Source organism: Oryctolagus cuniculus, chromosome 18 (genome assembly GCF_964237555.1).
Source record: "Oryctolagus cuniculus chromosome 18, mOryCun1.1, whole genome shotgun sequence".
Lineage (NCBI taxonomy): Eukaryota > Metazoa > Chordata > Mammalia > Lagomorpha > Leporidae > Oryctolagus > Oryctolagus cuniculus.
Window position 1 is genome coordinate 34,239,115 of NC_091449.1, and position 20,160 is coordinate 34,259,274.

At 50.5% G+C, this 20,160-nt stretch overlaps 1 protein-coding gene across 5 annotated transcripts in view; it reads left to right on the forward strand.

Moving 5' to 3' along the window:
* The first annotated feature begins 2,557 nt into the window (after positions 1 to 2,557).
* NOD2 (nucleotide binding oligomerization domain containing 2) overlaps positions 2,558 to 20,160 on the forward strand; it is a 41,090-nt gene continuing 23,487 nt past the window's right edge. For 4 of the 5 annotated variants that reach the window (XR_001795775.3, XM_008275042.4, XM_008275044.4 and 1 more), the window contains exons 1-3: positions 2,558 to 2,662; positions 8,935 to 9,401; positions 17,299 to 17,404. Coding sequence is in view for 3 of the 5 variants with exons in the window: in XM_008275042.4 (XP_008273264.1) it covers positions 8,943 to 9,401; positions 17,299 to 17,404 (565 nt within the window). In the remaining 2 variants the exon portion in view is untranslated. Of the gene's footprint in view, positions 2,663 to 8,934; positions 9,402 to 17,298; positions 17,405 to 20,160 lie in introns of those variants that run through there. The other variant, XM_070063177.1, reaches the window with a different exon arrangement.

The following is a 20,160-nucleotide window of genomic DNA, read 5'->3' on the forward strand; positions in this document are numbered from 1 at the left end:
GCCACAGTGCTGGCCCCTTAATCTGACTTTTTAAAAATCAGACTTGGAGCTCACATTATGGAGTAGTGGGTCAAGCTGCTGCTTGGGACTCCGGCGTTCCATCTGGGCACTGGTTTGAGTCCTGGCTGCTCCACATCCAATCTAGCTCCCTACTAATGCATCTGGGAAAGTAGCAGATGGCCCAAGTGCCCCTGCACCCACATGGGAGACCCAGATGAAGTTCCTGCCTCCTGACTTTGGCCTGACCCAGCCCTGGCCATTATGGTCATTTGAGGAGTGAACCAGTGGATGGAACATCTCTCTGTCTCTCCTTCTCTGTAATGCTGCCTTTAAAATAAATAAGTAAATTTAAAATTTTTTTAAAAGTCGATGAAAAATAAAAACAAACAAACAAAAGACTCATTCTGGCTGCTGCCTTGAAGAAAGACTGTAGTTGGAATCACTCATGCTATAACCCAGGTAAGAGATGATGGTGGTTTGGTCCAGCGGGTAATGGCAGTTGCGGTAAGGAATGACCGCTTTCTGGATTGATTTTGTTTTACATTTTTATTTATTTTATTTACTCAAAATGCAGGCAGACACACATATAAGGATAGACAGAGACAGAGAGATCTCTCATCTACTGGTCCATTCCCCAAACGTGTGCCAATAGTCAGGGCTAGGTCAGGTCAAAGCCAGGAGCCTAGAACTCAGTCTGGCTCTCCCACATACCTGGTAGGGACCCCACTACTTGAGCCACACCTGCTGCATTCCAGAGTATGCCTCAGAGCTGGAATCAGGAGGAGTGGAGCTAGGACTCGAACTCGGGCTCTCTGCTGGGGGACCCCTGGAGACCTTTGGAAGGTCAGACTGAGAAACCAGCTCCTGCACTGGCTGCGGGGCATGAGGGCTGGCTGGGTTTAGCATTCCAGGCTCAGAGGCTCTCAGTTTTCTTGAGTCACCTATCGTTGGGTATGTAGGTAGTTTCCAGGTTCCCACGGGTGCAGAGTTGGGTGGTGGGGAACTTCCTCGTAGAAAGATCTCTACACCATCAAGAATGACTTCCCGAGAGTAGATTCAAGCCCGTGAAGGGAGCGTTTCCTGACCTTTGCTGGCTGTGCATCACTTGTGCAGGTATTTACCTGGAAGCAGTGTGGGGCAGTAGTTAGAGCATGACCTTTGCTGCAGGAGGCCTGGGGCAAATCCCAACCCTGCTGTCACTGCCTGAGCCAGTGAATTGCCGTTTCTATGCCTTTGTTTCTTCTTCTATAAGTTAGGAATGATAATAGTCCATACTGTGGCGGTGGCATTGACTGAGTTAACAAAGCCTGGCAGAAGCACTGTGCAAATGTCAGTTGTCTTTGTTATTTTTCTGTACATTGACTTCACATTAAAAAGAAACCCAAATACAAGTGGTTTTTTAAAAAAACTTTTAAAGAGAAGCTTCTTTTTTTTTTTAAATTATTTATTTGAAAGGCAGAGTTACAGACAGAGAGAATGGTCCTCCATCAGCTGGCCCACTCCCTAAGTAGCTGCCACTGCTGGAACTGGGCCCAGCTGGGGTCAGGAGCTTCTTCTTGGGTCCTCTGCAAGGACCCAAGCATTTGGGCCATCTTCTGCTGCGTTCCTAGGCCATTAGCAGGGAGCTGGATGGGAAGAAGAGCAGCTGGGACTCCAACCTACACCCATATGGGATGTCGCTGCTGCTAGGCTAAGCACACTACAACGCACCGCCGGCCCCCAAATACAAGTGTTTTTAAAAGAACGTTTATTTATTTTTTTTTAAGATTTATTTATGTATTTGAAAGGCAGAGTTACAGAGGCAGAGAGAGAGAGAGAGAGAGAGAGAGAGATCTTCTATCTGCTGGTTCACTCCCTAAATGGCTGCAACAGTCATAGCTGTGCCAATCTGAAGTCAGGAGCCAGGAGATTCTTCCGGGTCTCCCACGCGGGTGCAGTGGCCCAAGGACCTGTGCTATCTCCCACCGCTTTCTCAGGTCATAGTAGAGAGCTGGATCCTAGTGGAGCAGCCAGGACTTGAACTGGCGCCCATATGGGATGCCAGCACTGCAGGCGGCGGCTTCACCCGCTACACCACAGCGCCGGTCCCAGAATAACGTTTATGTTCACATCTTACAGGAAAAATGGTGTCCCTTGCATGGAAAAAAACAGGCAATCATAAAATAAATTTATATGATGGAAACAAAACCATGCTATTGAATGTTGGATAATGCAGAGCCAAGTAAAGGTGTTAGGTGTGCAAGTGCTTACGACGCTGATCTGAGGCAGGCCGCTCTCAGCCGAGAGAGAAGAAATGACAGAGATCTCGGTGGGCTCTCATCCCACAGGAAGGCCTTAGGTGACAGGGTGCCTGGGTTCACACAGGACCGAGAGCGCTCGCAGCTCTCGATTTTACAGGTCAGCCCGTGCGTGCGTGCGTGTGTCCGTCCTGACCCTCAGGCAGCGCGGCCTGAGGTGAGGTCTCAGGTGAGTCGGTGCTGGGCGGTCGGCCTGGCGGCCACCGGGTTGGAGCTGGGACCGAGCTGGCCGAGCGTGGGGGCGGGGCGGGGGCGGGGTCTCCCAGGGGGCGGGGCCGAGCCTCGCGGAGCGGGAGCCGGGGCCACAGCTGGGAGTCGCGGCCCCACACCGGGCCCGGGAGGAGTCGGGGCGCCGGCGGCTGGCGGTGAGTTCTGTATTCCCGCGGGGGGCGAGGAGACCCGGCACTGAGGACACGGGCCCCGGGACACGGACACAGCGGGCCGGGGGAGGGGCTTCCCTGGTGTGACTGGGGGATGGAAGGACAGGAGAGCTGTAGACTTGGGGAACCTGCTGGCGGGCGCTGGCTCAGGGGGAGGTGGGCGCCTGAGGGCGAGGGAGGAACTTCCGGGGCCCCGGCAGGGAGCCTTTGAGGACGGGGGAGAGGCTCTGGCTCGAGGGTGGGCCGCGAGGGGCTGTGGAGCGAGAACCTGCTGCTGGGTGAGTCTTCTTCTGGAGAGCGGGTGGTCCGGCTTTGGGGCTGGGGGGGGGGGGGGCTCGCCTTCCTCCCTGCGGGCCTCAGTTTCCCCACTTTTCCGAATCAGGGCCCGCCCGGGGCAGCATTTCCCTTCCCCCTCTCCTTGGTCTCCCTCTGCTTTGCCCCTCAGGCTGCTGGAGCCGCCTTCTGGTCCCACCTGAATTCCAAAAGAGCGGGAGTCTTGTCTCTGAGTTCGTTCAGGCTCTTCCCCCGTGGGCTGCGGCCTGGCCGCCTCCTCCTGCGAGGTCTGTGTTTCACAGAAGGGAAAAGCCTGCCCTGTCATCCCTCCCCTGGCCTCTTGGTGACGCCCTCACTGCCCCCTCTGTGCCCCTGAGCCCTGAAGCTGCCAGAGCGCCTGAGTTTGTTGGCTACTCAAACGGGCTTGTCCTGTCTGTAGGCATACGGGAGTCTGAGGCTGCAAGTGGCCCATCTCACCTCATCTCTCTCTCCCAGGGCAGAATTCCCCTCCTGCTCATGCCTGGTGACAGGGCGCTTGTTGTTGATGAGGTGGCTGCTTGGTGTCCTGCCACTCTGGGAGCATGTCGCTAAACTATGTGGCTTGCAGATATTTAAAATGTGTAAAAAATTATTTTCATTTTATTTGAAAGGGAGAGAGGTGGAGAGAAAGAGATTTTTCACCTGCTGGTTCACTCCCCGCATGCCTACAACAGCCAGGGCTGGGTCAGATTGAAGATAGGAAGCTGGAATTCAATCCTGGTCTCCCACAGGGGCTGCAGGGACCCAAGTACTTGAACTATCACCTGCTGCCTCCCCAGGGTGTGCATTCGCAGGGATCTGGATTGCGAGCAGAGGAGCTGGGCCTCAAACCCAGGCACTCGAGTGTGGGATGTGTAAGGGCTATGCCAGATACTCGCCCTTGTGGGTTGCACTTTCTACCCCTGGCTTCCATGTCTGCTTCCAGGAGTCGGGCAGAGTAAACCCTTTATTGCATTCAATCCATTCTTTATCCAGGCACTAGATGAGATGCTGGGAATGGGAGAATCAGAATCACTCCCTACCCTTGTGGAATGCCCTTTGGAAAAGAGCAGACGACAATGAGATAAGCAAATCTGTGGCACGTCAGGTAGTTAGAAGTGCCATGGAGGAAGGTACGGGAGCTGCAGGAGTTGAGTATTGAAATGTTAGATGGTGTAGTCAGGGAGGGCTGACAACTGAGCAAAGTCTTCAGGAGGTGAGGGGTGAGTGAGTGCCTGGGGAGATGTCAGTGTGCTGGCAGAGGGGAAAGCTTGTGCAAAGGTCCCGGGGCAGCAGAATGACAGGTAGGAGCAGGCCTGCTTTGTTCTAGGGACACAGAGGAGGCCAGTGTGGTTGGAGCAGGGTGAGTGTGGTTTGGGAAGCCACCGGACAGAATGAGTGTGGAGATGTAGGGCCTGGGGCTGTGAGGCCACTGTGTAGGGCCTTGAAGATCACTGCGAAGGCTTTGATTGGCACTCTGAGGGAGGTGGGAGGACTGCAGGGCTTGGAGCAGAGGAGTCACCTGCTGTGACCTTGGGTCTAACAGTCTGTCCAGTTGTGGTGTGGCAAACAGACTGGAGACCAGACCCGGTGAGGGCGGGTGGAGTCGGTGGGGGCCACTGCCGTCTCCCTGGAGAGAGCCCATGGGGCTTGCATCATGGCCGGCAGGTGATAAGAACATCTCAGGCTCTGATGTGGGATGTGTTTCCAAGGTTGGGCCAGTAGGATTTGGGATGCAGGAGAAAGGTGGAATGAAGGATGGCTCTGAGCTTTTTGCCCCCAAGCAACTGAGATGGGAGCTGTTGGGGACCCATCAAGAGGTTGGTTTTATACTTGTTAAATTTGATGTGCCCTTTAGCACTGCTGTGCTATCGAGCTAGGCACTTGGGAAGTTCAGGGGAGAGGTTGGAGCTGGAAATCTTTGGGGCTCATTTTTTTTTTCCCAAGCTGTAAGAGCAGGGCTCATTTAGTGAGGAGGGGTGGTGGTGCAGAGGTCCAGCCAGTGAGCTCTGGAGCCAGTCGAGGAGATGGGGAGAGCAACCTGTGGGCAAGAGGAGAGAGCTGGGGTGTTCTGGACGGGCTTGGGGCAAGTGCTGCAGCCCGTGATGCTGCCCAAAGCAGTCTCCCTGAAGCTGGGCTGGAGGCAGCTGAAGGGACCGAAAGGGAGAGAGAGCAGTACAGGGAGCCTGCTGCCAAGGTAGGGGAAAGGGGATTGGCTCTGAGAGGGGAAGAGGGGTCGAATGAGGGCTTTGTTTTTGTGATGGGGAAATTACAGTCTGCCTGTGCTGGTGGGAACTGTTCCTTAGAGAAGCTTGGTGAGTGGGAGGGAGAATGGATGATGGCTGGGTTGGGAGGGGCCTGGATCCAAGGCCACAGGAGGACACAGGACAGTTGAGAATTGGGGCATTGTTGCCCTGCCCCGTCCTGCAGGGTCTGCGGTGGAATTTTTTTTTTTTTTTAAGATTTATTTATTTACTTGAAAGGCAGAGTTACAGACAGAGAGAGGTAGAGAGAGGTCTTCCATCCACTGGTTCACTCCCCAGTTGGCCACCACAGCCAGGCCTGGGCCAATCTGAAGGCAGGAGCCAGGAGCTTCTTCCACGTCTCCCACAGGGGTGCAGGGATCCAAGCACTTGGGCCATTTCCACTACTTTCCCAGGCCATCAGTGGAGAGCTGGATCAGAAGTGGAGCAGCTGGGACTCAAACTGGCACCCATATGGGATGCTGGCACTGCAGGCGGAAGCTTAACCTACTGTGCCACAGCTCCAGCCTGCCCGGTGGAGATATTAACACTCTGGCAAAGCAGTTGGCTCTTGGCCCCTGGAAGGCCAGCTGGCTGTGGTCTCAGGAAGTTGTCGGGGGCTCAGACCTGGGCTTACAGACCTGGCAGGGCCCACGGGAGTCTGCTTTTCAGCAAGAAGCTGCCCCTCTCCTTACCTGCGCCTCACCGTGAGGAGCACAGTCAGGACTCCAAAGTGGAGTCAGACTGATGCACTTAGTCTGAGGAGGGGACGTCTAGCCAAGCGATAAAGGGGTGAGAATGAGGGTTTAGGGACCATTTGTGTGAACGAAGTACTCAGAGAAGAGCTCTCTCTCTCTCTCTCTCTCGCTTTCTCAATTTAAACTGAAGTGGGAGAAACTCAGAGCTAGACATCATGAAGAACTTCTCAGCTGCTTAGTGAGGACAGCACCAAGGCCAGGTCCTTGTCCCCAGCTGTTAAGGGTAATCCCTGCTCAGGGACAGGAAGCTGGCTGAATCGGTCCTAAGGGCTTTTCCCTGCTCTGGATCCGGAAGGCCAGCCCCAGTGGGACTTCCCAGCTGCTGGGGGAGGACAGAGCAGCGAGCCCCATGACTTGGGCCTGCCTCTCCCTTGCTGTGTCCACAGAACCCTGACGTCGCTGGGGCGTGTCCAGCTTGGGAAGCTGTCAGGCTTGGTGCGCTCACAAAGAGCCCTGCTTCCTTGCTGCGGGCTGCTTGTGGGCAAGCGTGTCTGAGGGTGTGTCTCCTGTCTGCTCTCGGTGGGGAGTGTGGTGGCTGCACAAGGTTTAAGGCCAGAACTACCAAGAATGACCTTGCTCAGCAGCTTGGCCGGCTCTGGCTTCCCGCCCGTCCTTTCCCGATTTCCCCTGGAGGTGGAGTCTGTAGACAACCCAGGCTTGCCAGTCCAGTGTCACTGAGTGCTTGTCTTCCCAGCGTGCCTGCTTCCTGCAGCCCTAATGGGCTCTCCTGGGGGAGTGTGCTCTAGTCTCTCCCAGGGAGCAGGAACGAGCAGGGGTCCCTCCCGAGCTTCCTCTGCCCTGTCTCACCTGTACTTCCAGTCTTTTAAAATTGCCAGACTGGGTGCAGGGAAAGTGCTGACCCTTTTGTGGGGGGCTGTTCTCAGAGGGAGGGTGGACAGGGAGGTGTTTGCCCCAGGTCCTGGGCAGGGGTGGTGCTGGTGGGGGGGCTGAGATCCACCCCAAGGCTAAGCCCAGAGCCCCGTCTTGCCCCTTCTTACCCTCCTCGGCTCCTCTGCAGGGAGGTGGGCACAGGGGGAGACCTGTTTGGTCAGCGAGGACTCTCTTAGTCCCTGATTTACTGTGGCCTCTGCAGTGGCCTTTCCCTCCCTCCCTCCCTCCCAAGCTGCCGGACACATGGTAACCTCACTTCCTGTTTCCCCTGTGGCCAGCACAAGGGCTCCAGCCGGCATGGTTGGAGATTTCTCCTTTTGCTTTCCTCGGTGGACAGATGGGGATGGGCACGGAGTATTCCTCCCCTCTGTTGTTGGGTTTCTGACTCATGAACGTTCTTACCGTGCCTGTGCTGGGCCTCGTGTGCTGTCTGCCTTAGAGAGGCCAGGATGAGTAAGACCCAGGCTTCAACGTGGGCCAACCCGGGGCGAGACACGTCAACAACCGACCGGAAGGATACAAAATCCCCAGGCCCTTGGCCTCTGCCGCCTCGAGCCTCCTGGAATGTCCCTGGTTGTGTAGAAAGCGGCAGGCATCCCTCTGCCTTTTCCATCCCTACGCCTTTCACTTTCGCTTTCTCTGGGCAGTCCCCAGCCGCTGTCCCTGGACCTGTGCATTTGCAGACCGGACAGGACAGATTGTGTCTCCTGTTCTCCGTGCCTGAAGCTCCTGAAGGTCTCCAGTCGTTAAATTCTCAGGACTGGCAGTCAGCAGCTGGGCCCTGAGCAAAGCAGGTGGCAGCGTGTGCGTGTGGTAGGGAGTGTGTGGGAGCAAGTGAGGGGCTCAGGGCAAGTGTGTGTGTGTGTGTGTGCATGTACTTGTGTGTACATGTGTATGTTGGAGGGGGATGGTGCACTAGCAAGCTTTGAAACTCTGTAGCTTGCATGGTGACTTTTTACTTTACCTGGATTGGTATCCTTCTCTGTTTTAAGTTTTATACATTTACTTGAAAGGCAGAGAGAGAGAGAGAAAGAGAGAGAGAGAGATCTCTTCCATGTGCTGATTCACTCTCCAAATGCCCACAACAGCCTGGGCTAGGCCAGGCTGAAGCCAGGAGCCAGAAACTTCATCTGGATCTCTCACATGGGTGGCAGGGGCCCAAGTACTTGCCATCACCTGCTGCATCCTGGGCTGTGCATTAGCAGGGGGCTATATCAGAAGCAGAACTAAAACCAGACACTCCCATATGGGGGATGTAGGCATCCCAAGTGGCAGCTTAACCCACTGCACCACAGTGCCTGCTGCACCATAGGTTGGGTTCTTGTAGCAGTTTTCTGGGTTATGTGCCCTGGAGTGGTTTTGGGACTACTCTGGGGGAACCCAACAATAAGGGAATTCAAGGCAGGCCTTCCACAGTTACACTGCTTGGGATCAAATCCTAGCTCTGCCTTTCTAATTGTACAAATCACTTAAGCCTCTTTGTGCTTAGGTTTCTTTATTTTATTATTTTGTTTATTTATTTGAAAGAGTTACAGAGAGAGGGAGAGAGAGAGAGGTCTTCCATCTGCTGGTTCACTTCCCAATTGGCTGCAACGGCCAGAGCTGTGCCGATCCGAAGCCAGGAGCCAGGAGCTTCTTCCAGGTCTCCCACACTGGTGCAAGGATGAAAGGACGTAGGCCATGTTCTACTGCTTTCCCAGGCCACTGCAGAGATCTGGATTGGAAGTAGAGCAGCCAGGACTCAAACTGGCACCCTTATGGGATGCCGGCACTACAGGCGGCAGTTTTACCTGATATGCCACAGTGCCAGCCCCATTTTTAAAGCTTCTTGAATCAGGGTTCAAGCATGGCTATGGGAGCCGGCAGTCTTGATTTAACTCTTGGCTCCTTTACTTGAGTCACTTTCTTGCCTTCTCTGAGTCATAATTTACACATTGGTGTGATAGGAATCTTGGATTGGGCAACGTCTGAGGTTAGAACTATGACCAAGTTGGATGTGGGGTGAGACTGGCTTGCGCCCCACCCCCTGCCTGTGCCCTGGAGAAGTTCTGTACTGACCACACTCTCTCCCCAGGTTGTGAAATGTGCTCTCAAGAGGCTTTCCAGGCACAGAGGAGCCAGCTGGTGGGGCTGCTGGTTTCGGGGTCCCTGGAGGGCTTCGAGAGCATCCTGGACTTGCTGCTGTCATGGGAAGTTCTCTCCTGGGAGGACTATGAGGGCCTCCGCCTCGTGGGCCAGCCTCTGTCCCACTTGGCCAGGCGCCTCCTGGACACTGTCTGGAATAAAGGCACTTGGGGCTGTCAGAAGCTCATCGCAGCTGTCCAGGAGGCCCAGGACAGCAGCCAGTGCCCTGAGCTGCATGGCTGCTGGGACCCCCACTCACTCCACCCAGCCCAGGACCTGCAGAGTCACCGGCCAGCCATCGTCAGGAGACTGTACAGCCACGTGGAGGGCGTGCTGGACCTGGCGCTGGAGCAGGGCTTCATCAGCCAGTACGAATGTGATGAAATCAGGCTGCCCATCTTCACGTCATCCCAGAGGGTAAGGCTCTCTGTCCTGGTCAGCAAAAGTCATGGGGAGAGGGTGGTTGGTCCTTACGAAATCAGCTCTGTGGGGTAACTGTGTGGCCTCCCCTAAAAAGAAAGGCAGGCAGGTGCACGTTGCTCTCGATGGTTGGAAATAGACCTTGTGACAGAAGAAGTGTGGTGTGGTCAAGGGCTTCCGTTCTGCAACCAGCATGGTGCAGCATTGAGCTGCATCTTCAGGCTCCTCTATGGAAGCAGAAGGTTTTTGGGAGAAGTCAATGAACTGATTTGTGTGCTGCTTTGAGGAGTGCTTGGCACATAGTTAATATCATCAGCCTGTTAATCATCATGACTTCCCTCATTCCTGTTGCCAGTGCTTGTACACTTTGATTGCTGTCTTTTACAAATTTTATTTATTTATTTTTATTTATTTGAAAGGCAGAGAAAGAGGGAAGGAGAGAGGGAGAGGAAGGTTGGGGAGAGAGAGAGAGAGAGAGAGAGAGAGAGAAATGAGACAAAGATCTTCCATCTGCTGGTTTACTCCCCAAATGCCTGAACAGCTAGGGTGGGGAAGCTGAAGCCAGGAGTCAGGAACCCCATCTGGGTCTCCCTTGTGGGTTGCAGGGGCCCAAGTATATCGTCCAGCATCTGCTACCTCCAAGACCCATTAGCAAGAAACAGAGTAGCTGGGACTCGGAATGAGCTCTCAGATATGGGATATGGGCAACTCAAGTGGTGGCTTAACGTGCCAAGCCACAATGTCCTGCTCTCATCTATTTTTTAAATATATATATTTGTTGTTCTAGTAAGTTTAGATGAGGCTAGGTGGAAACTGATAAAGTAAGCTAATCAGTCTTCAAGCGTGGTTGAAAACTGGGTCATGGTGGCCAAGTATTTATAGAGCAGACCCTGTGTGGACCCCAAACGCAGTGCACACAGAGCCTGCAGTTATACCTTGAGCACCACCTCCAAGGAGATTACAGAAGACATATGGGTCATCGTACCTACTTTGGTGTCTTATATGACCTGTTGGGGGCCAAAATCAATGCACCTGAGAAGTCATAAGCTTCTGTCTTGTCATCTTTGATCAAGTGTTTGACGGTGTAGTCTGGTCCCAAAGCTCTGAGGGGTTTGTAGAAGGAAGCCTAGATTTCTTGGGACCATAGGAGGCACGACATGAATAGAAGAAGTATTTGGATTAGTGAATAAAAAAATGAGCCAGGCCAGCGCCGCGGCTCACTAGGCTAATCCTCCGCCTAGCGGCGCCGGCACACCGGGTTCTAGTCCCGGTTGGGGCGCCGGATTCTGTCCCGGTTGCCCCTCTTCCAGGCCAGCTCTCTGCTGTGGCCAGGGAGTGCAGTGGAGGATGGCCCAGGTGCTTGGGCCCTGCACCCCATGGGAGACCAGGAAAAGCACCTGGCTCCTGGCTCCTGCCATCGGATCAGCGCGGTGCGCCGGCCGCAGCGCGCCGGCCGCGCCGGCCATTGGAGGGTGAACCAACGGCAAAGGAAGACCTTTCTCTCTGTCTCTCTCTCTCACTGTCCACTCTGCCTGTCAAAAAATAAAAAAGAAAAAAAAAAGAAAAAAAAATGAGCCAAAAAAGAAATCATAATGGAAATTAGAACATATTCAGAACCAAACAACAGTGAGAATATTATTATCAAATTCTACAGGATTGCAGCTAGGGCAGGACATAGAGGGAAATTTATAACCATTTAAGGTTATGATTTATAACCATTTAAGCTCAGATTTGGAAAGGAGAAAGGCCGAATTTTAAAGGGTTAAAATTATTTTAGGAAAAGTCTAAGAAGACAACCATAACCAATACTGAATGTGGAGACTGAGCTGAGTGAGTGGAAGGGGCAGTGGGCCCTAGATCTGAAGACTGTGGATTTCACAGGAGCCGCTCTGCCTGATGCTTATGTTTTCAGAATCTAATTCTCTCTGCCCTGCCTTTGAGCTCTGACAGTCTGTGATTCGCTGATGTCATGGACTTCTCTCAGTGGCTGAACTTCTGATGGACTGTGGGTGGCACTTGCGTTGTGTCCAACTAACATTTGGATATTTTAGTTTCCTGTAGAGAGATGGCTGTCATTGATTTCGGGTTGAGGATAGAAAAATGCTATGGAATAAAACAAAATGCAGATAAAGAACTAAGTCTAGGGTGTATGTTTGGCATAGGGTTAATTAAGACACCATTTGGAAAGCTTGTGTCCTGTGTTGGGGTGCCCAGGTTTGCGTCATACCTCCACTCCTGAGTCTAGATTCCTGCTAATATGCATCCTGGGAGGCAGAATTTGATGATTCAAGTTGTTGGGTCCCTGCCACTCCAGTGGGAGAACTGGATTGAGTTCCAGGCTCCTGGCTTCGGCCTGGCCTACTCCTGGCCACTGTGGGCATTTGGGGAATGAACCAGTGGATGGGAGATGGCCCTGTTGGCCTTTCAGATTAAAAAAGAAGAAGAAACTGCCCAAATCATGTCTCTGGGAGGCAATCCAGTTAGAATTTGAAGCCAGGCCTGTTTTTCTCCAAAGCCTGTGCTCCTCTCCATCATAATATGTGGCAGCTTGGTGTGGCAAACTTGTTCAGTTGGGTGTAGCAGTGATTAGGCAACCTGAGGCTGACAACAGCAGCTGTGAGACCAGCTGCCCATCTGACTCATACACCTGCTGAAGTTGATGGGCTGAGGTGTCAGACTGAGCCTGGAGTTGCTTGGCTCCTACCACAATAATAACTTAAACACTTATTCACTGGGAACTGTAGGAAATGCCTACAGAAAGTGTGCACATTTTATAGATATGACATAAACAGACTCCCATAACCCAGGGTGAGAGATAGAATGCCACTCTTACCCAGGCCCTTTTCCAAGTAACATTAGCACAGGTATCCATTATCCAAAGGAATGTTCATCATTTTTTGCCTTAACATAATTTTAGCACTATTTATTTCAAAATAAATTCCCAAACAATAGATTATTTTTATTTTGAAAAACTGAGTAGCAAGCCAAACATAGCTGCGTAAGGCAAGGGCCAGTTGCTCTTTGTTGGATAAAAGTTTTCGGGGCAGAGAAGCCAGACAGTCTCAGGGTCATGGTCTGGCTTCCCCCTCCCTGGGAGGCTATAAGGGCCCCTGTGGGAAGTTGGTGAATGGGGTTGTGAATGAGTCTGGGGAAATACGGGGCTCACTATAGCTGGAGGACCTGGTAGGCCTGACACAAATTAGATACTGGTTGTCCAGCAGGAGTATGGTCAGAAGAAGCGGACTGTTGGGTACTTTGGGTGGGAAGCTTGCCAGGGGCTGTTCCATCTCCCAGGAGAAGGTCAAGGCTAAGCACTGCTGTAGGGTGAAATGAATGTCCTCAATTGACTCAGGCAGCAGGAGCTGAGAGAAGGAATGATATTGGTTCATGGTGAAGACAAGGAAAATATAAATAAGGTGTAGGGGTATGCTTGCTCAAATAGCTTGGAGATAACTGCCCTCAACATGTATGTGTCTTTTACAATCAAATCTATTTAATTATTCAAAAGGCAGAGACAGAAAGAGAGAGTAAGACAGAAAAAGAGAGAGAGACAGAGACAGAGAGATATCACCTATCCACTGTTTCACTCCCCAAATAGTCAGTGCTGGGCCAGGCTGAAGCCAGGAGCATGGAACTCAAGCCACATCTCCCAAGTAGGTGGCAGGGACACAAGTCCTTCAGACGTCGTCTGCTGCCTTTCAGAGTGCACATTAGCAGGAAGATGAAGGCAGAGCCAGGAGTAGAACCCGGGGCACTCTACTGTGAGATGTGGGCATCCCAAGTGGCGTCGTAACAGCTGTACCAAATGCTTGTTCTGTCTTGAGTCACTGCTCTGTTCTGTTTGTACTTTCCATGTTGGCTTGCCTGTATCCTGAATCCTCTTTCCTACTCTGCTGCATTTTGGTAGATTGCATAATCCAGTCAATTCTTTAAAATGAGTGTATGGGAGTAACTGTGCACTTACTCCCCATGCAGGATCTCTGTCCTTAATGTGTTGTACTATGCAAATTAATGGTAAAACTAGTATTCAAACAGTATTTTATACTTTGTGCATCTGTGTGGGTGCAAACTGTTGAAATCTTTACTTAGTATAAACTAACTTGATCTTCTGTATATAAAGATAATTAAAAATGAATCTTAATGAAGAATGGGATGGGAGAGGGAGTGGGAGATGGGATGGTTTGCGGGTGGGAGGGTGGTTATGGGGGGGAAAAACTGCTATAATCCAAAAGTTGTACTTTTAAAATTTATATTTATTAAATGAAACTTTTAAAAAATATTTAACCCCCCCCCAAAATAAAATGAGTGTATGGGGGCTAACATTTCTGAGTACTTATATTTTTAAATGTTCTTGCATATTGATTGATAGTTTTCTTGGGTATAAAATTCAGGTTTGGCCATCATTTTCCTTCAAATTTCAACAGAATTTTGTTTTCAGTGTTGGCTGCTAAGCATTCTTTTTTTTTTTTTTTAAGATTTATTTATTTATTTGAAAATCAGAGTTAGAGAGAGAGAGGTCTTCCATCTGCTGCTTCATTGCCCACGTGGCTGCAATGGCCAGGGCTGAGTTAGGCTAAAACCAAGAGCTTCATCTGGGTCTCCTACATGAGTGTCAGGGGCCCAAGTATCTGGGCCGTCTTCTGCTGCTTTCCTAGGTGCATTAACAGGGAGCTAGATTGGAAGTGGAGCAGACTGGATTTGATCTGGCCCTCATATGGGATGCCAACATTGCAGACAGTGGCTTAATCAGTTGTGCCGCTTGCTGGCCCTAGTAGCTGGGTGTTCTTGTTTGTTAGCTGAGTTGTCTTTTTTTTATCCTACATAAACTTTTTATCCTAAAGAATGCTTTTCCCTTTCCTGCTTGTTTGGCACCTGTCTCTCTTTGAGCATTTGGTAATCCTTGGTTATCTTTCTCACAAACCAAATAGAAGACTGAACACTCACTGAGTGTGTAGGTGAAATTTGCCTACCACCAGTGTCACTCAGGGCATTTTGGGAAATGGCAGTATTATATCTTTTGAACTTTCCCCTGAGGTTCATCAGGTTCCCTGAGCAGCCCACAGACCTCCTACCTGCTGGAGGTCTGGGAGCCCAGGGTGTGAGAGGGCTGGGAAGCATCAGCATTAACTAAAGCTTGCGTTTGGGGTGTGACATCCACTTCTTTAACTGTGCTTGGGCTCTCACATCCAGGGATCCCCTCTCTCGCACTTCCAGGGTCTAAATCTCCAGACTTGGGCAGGGAGTGACTTGGAGTAGATAAGAGAACCTAGAGCTCTGTTTTATAAATCACTTTGACTCAGTCTTTATTTTAGTCTTTTCCTTAAGTCCAGAGGTGCCTAATGCTGACAGTTCCAGAGCCCTTTACAAATTCTAGGATGTGCACAGTGTGGTTTTCAGCTTCTCCATTTTGGCTTAAGTTTCGGCGTTCATTCCCAATAATTTTTTTCAGTAACTCCTGGAGCAGCTCATCTGTGCCAGGCATTCTTCTAGGGAACTGGGGAGACTTCAGGGAAGCAAGCGGGTAGAAACCCTCGTCCTGGAGATGCTCATGTTCCAGCGGTTGGGAGTGGGGCGCAGAGGAAGATGACAGGCCATATCTGAAGGATGTAAGTGCTGCAGAGAGGAAATCAAGGGGAGTCGGGAATGGGCGTTTGTGAAGGATGTAGGGGATAAGTGAGTTCAACTTTGTAGTGTAGTCAGAGGATGCTTACTGGCAGAATTTAAACAAGGACCTGAAGGAGGCGAGGGCATTGTCCATGTTGATAGCAGGGGAATGGCGTTGCAAGCAGAAGGTACAGCCTGTGCAAAGGCCCAGAGGTGGGAGCATGCCTGGTACTTTTAGGAAACATGAGGTCAGTACCGAGTGGAGCGAGCAGAGGGAAGAAGCGTGAGAGGTGAGGTCAGATGGTGATAGACGAGGATTTCTATCTGTTTTGGTTCTTGAAGTTTACTGATGAACTTGGGTTTGACTCAGAAAATGGAGTTGCTGCTGGAACATTCGTTAACAGGAATGGTGTATTTGTTGTAAAGGATCATACTTTGGCTGTGGCATTGAGGATATGATGTAGGTGCAGGGACAGGGCAGGGAGACGCATTTGGTGGCCTTTGCCATCTTCCAGGTGAGCAGTGATGGTGGCTTGGAGCAGCATGGTGGTCAAAGAGGAGTAGGTGTGGGGCTTTATAGCTACCTGTCCAATGTATGGACTCTGACCACTTGTGAACACACACACCTGGTCCACTCTGAGCTAAGGCACCACACACACTTCATATGAAAGGAAGAAGGTAACATATTTCACTAATTCCATACATTGATTACTTGTTGAAATGATAATATTGTGGGTAGATATCTTGGATCAAATAGAACACACCTGTATGATCAAAGTTAATTTCATCAATTTCTTTTTGATTTTAAAAATATGGCTTGAGAAGGTTTGAAATTGCATGTGCGGGCTTGCATTGCATCCTCACTGTGTTTCCACTGGACGGCGCTGTTCTGGATTCACTGGGAAGGTGGGAAGCCGACAGGGTTTGCAGGTGGATTACAGAGGTGAGGCTTCAAGGGTGACTCCAGAACACTGGGGCTGAGCAACTGGACTGTTGGAGTTGACATTTGCAGAGATTAGGAAGGCCGTAGGTGTGGCATGGATGTGGGTTTATGAAACATTTAAGTGGAGATGGAACATGGGCAGTTGGATGTGCGCAGTCTGAGGTTCAGTGGAACGGTTCAGACTGGAGATGAGCAAATGCAGGAGTCCTGAGTAGAGCTCCTATTCATGCATTCAAGCCGTGAGACTCTATGAAATCACGTCTCTTCTAAATGATTTGTTTCTTCCAGAATCCTTTTCTCTGTCTTTGTAGGTCGGTAGGTTTATGGCTTTGTTTTGTTCATTTTTGTTCAGTAGTCACTCTTCGAGTGGATTTTTGGAGGGAGCTGGATGTTATGTGTGTTCAGCTCATTATCCGGTACTGTGTGAGGGGTCTTTAAAGAGTTCATGGAAGGGGCCGACATTGTTGTGCAGTGGTTAAGCCTCTGCTGGGGTGCACACCCTGTTTGAGCACTGATTTCAGTATTGGCTGCTCCACTTCCAATCCATCTCGCTGCTAATGCACCTGGGATGGTAGCAGAAGATGAGCCAGATGCCTGGGCCTCTGCCACCCATGCGGAGATGCAGGTGGAATTCCAGGATCCTGGCTTCAGCCTGGCCCAGCCCTGGCTGTTGTAACCATCTGGGAAATGAGCCAGCACATGGAAGATTCTCTCTCTCTCTCTTTCTCTCTGTAACTCTACTTTTCAAGTAAACAGGTAAATCTTTTTTTAAAAAAGAGTTCATGAAAAAGATTTATTATGACAGAGCTATGCACGAATTTCAAAAATATTTTGCACAAAAATTTATCTTTTAATTCAGTTTTTCTGTGAGCTTTTTGATGTTCCATTGTATGATTTAAATTCATGTGGTTGTTTTTTTATGGCCTTTCATTGTGGTAGAAGAGAGATTATGAAATTGTAGTACATATCCTTTAATCAAAATGCTTGGGACCTGAAGGGTTTTGGATTTCTGATTTTCTTGGGATTTTGGAATATATGCATAAACATAATGAGGTATCTTGGGCATGGGACCCAAGTCTAAACACAGAACTCATTTACATTTCATATACACTTTTGACATTTATGCTTATATACATAGCATGAGTGTAAGTTTATACAATATTTGTAGTAATTTTGTGCATGAAACAAATTCTCATGGTGTGAAATTTTCCACTTGGGATGTCATGTTTATGCTCAAAAAGTTTTGGGTTTTTGGATTAGGGCTGCCTACCCCGTACTCAGTAGAAACTTTCTGACACTACCCCATCAGGCTTTCTGGAAAAGTAATGGCTTCTGCTTTTCTCCTAGGCAAGAAGGCTGCTCGATCTTGCCACAGTGAAGGCAAATGGGCTGGCTGCCTTCCTTCTGCAACATGTTCAGAAGTTGCCGGTCTCACTGTCCCTGCCCTTTGAAGGTATGGATGTGTTCTCAGTGAGTCAGGGAGCGAAGAGAGGTCGGTGCGGATTCAGGGCTAAGAGCAAAGCCTGTGTCTCTGAGCATCCCGCGTATTGGCTGCAGAAGTCTTCCCGAGACTAAGTTTTTGCATTTTAAGGTTAACACCATCTGCTGTCTCATTGTTGGGCTATGAGGGGTTCAAAGAATGAAAGTGAGGGGCGGGTGTTGAGGTGCAGCAGGTATCCCGTATCAGAGTGTTCGCTTTAGTCCTGGCTGTTCCACTTCTGACCCAGCTTCCTGCTGATAGGCATGGGAAGGCAGGGGAAGATGGCCCAAGTGCTTAGGCCCCTGACACCTAAGAGAGACCAGGATGTGGAGACCAGGATGTGGGGGACCAGGATGGGGTCCCTGGCTCCTGGCTCCTGGCTTTGGCCTGGCCCAGACCTGGCTGATGCAGTCATCTGAGGAGTGACCCAGTGCATGGAAGACCTCTCTATTTGTCTCTCCCTGTTTCTGTGTTGCTCTGCCTTTCAAATAGATGAACAAACAAATCAACCTTGAAAAATGAAAGAGTGCAAGTGTACCATGTTAGCTGTTAACTCTCATTTCTTCCTGCACTGCTTGATGATATTGGACACTACCCTATCTTGAGGTCTAACTTCAGCTGTTCCTAACCATCCAAACTCTCATTCTCTGTCCCAGAAGGAAGTGCATACATTTTTTTTCTTTTGATGTCTGAAACTTAGCTGCTTACTGGCAGAAACTCAAGAATCCAACATTTAGAGAACTGGCATCCTTTGGTGCCCACAGTCACCAGCCAACTTGGGAACCATAGAGGCCTGGGTGGTGCAGTAGAAACGAAGTAGGTGCCTTGCTGGGTGCCTTGTGGACAACCTCCGCCCCTCGCCACAACGCCGGGAAGTAGGTCTTTGCTTCACTTCATAGATGCAAAGTCTGGGCAGGCAGGTTGAGTGATGAATGGAAGGATGGCTTTGATTCTCAACTGTCCCCACCTACACTTTCTCTTTTCTTGGTAGAGAAATCACCAGTTAACAAGAGGATGTAAGCCTGGTGCTGTTCAAGTCTTGTCCCCACATCTCCAAGGGGGAAGTTCATTGGCACTGAAGGCCCTTGGTGCTGATGAGCAGGTTTATCACACTGGGCCCTGCCCTATGTGCAGTGAGCTGGCCTGTGGCAGGGGTGGTGAAGCCTTGCCTGGCACTTGGATGTGCACCATCTCATCTCAGAATAGGGTGTGGGGTGAGTGCACAACAGGGGATGCCCAGAGTCCAGCCTGGTACCCAGCTCAGCTCTTTTTTTTTTTTTTGACAGGCAGAGTAGACAGTGAGAGAGAGAGAGAGAGAGAAAGGTCTTCCTTTGCCGTTGGTTCACCTCCAATGACCGCTGCAGCTGGTGCGCTGTGGCTGGCGCACCGCGCTGGTCCGATGGCAGGAGCCAGGTGCTTATCCTAGTCCCCCATGGGGTGCAGGGCCCAAGGACTTGGGCCATCCTCCACTGCACTCCCTGGCCACAGCAGAGAGCTGGCCTGGAAGAGGGGCGACCGGGACAGAATCCGGACCCCGACCAGGGCTAGAACGTGGTGTGCCCACGCCACAGGTGGAGGATTAGCCTATTGAGCCATGGCGCCGGCCACCAGCTCTGCTCTTAACAGCTTCCGTTGATACGGAAGCTGTTGATATGGCAAGCAGAGCAGGCCTTCAGGTGTGTGGCGCTGAGCCCTGGTGAGGCCGCTTCTAAAGTGCTCACTGATGGGTTTGTTTCTCTTAGAAAGGAGTGATAAGTTTCTATTTATTAATTTTGTAGAATTTCAGTATCATTGGGGATGGCTGGAAACCTACATTGGAAATCAGGATATTGGAGGAGAAGATATATATGTGTGTACTTCAAATGTTCATGAATTTAAAAGCTACAAAAATGTTTAAAATCTATGTACAGGGCTTTTTTTTTTAACTTATTTATTTGAAAGGTAGAGTGACACACAACACACACACACACAAACACAGATCTTAGATCTGCTAGTTCACTCCCCAAATGGCCACAACAACCAGGTCTGGGCCAGGCTTAATCCAGGAGCCTAGAACTCCATCCAGGTTTCCCATGAGTGTGGTAGAGGTCCAAGTACTTGGGCCATCTTCCACTGCTTTCCCAGGTACATTAGCATGGAGCTGGATTGGAAGTGGAGCAGCTGGGACTTGAACCAGTGTTCATATGTGATGCTGACTTTGCAGGAAGTGGCTTGACCTGCTGTCCTTCACACTTAACCTGCTTGACTCTGGCCCCAGTTTTTTCATAGTGTACATTTCCATGAACTTTTTGGAGAGCCCCCTTATACATGGATTTCAGGGTTTGTTGTACCAAAATAAACTGCCTTTTAATTCCAATTTTGCATGAGCTTTTTGAAGTACCTTTGTATATTGGGATATTGGTCCTATGCTCCTGGGTGGAAGGCAGACAAAGCCACCCATTCCTCAGTCTGGGGACCAGAAAGGCAGTGCAGACCCAGGGCCTCTTCTTTGAGTGACTCCTTGTCCTTAGGGGAGCTAAGACCTTACTGTGGAAGTTACTTGTTGGCCTCAGGGAAAAGAACAAACGGGCTGGAGCTTAGGTAGGGGTAGTGAGGCTGTGATGGGGTGAACCAGCTGGGACTCTGGACCAGCACTTCCCCATTTGTTGAAAGGGGAACTGAACCCTGATTCAGGAAGTGGTTTGCTCAGTTTCGGTTTTCAGGATGATGAAGGAAAGGCAGAGAGCTGC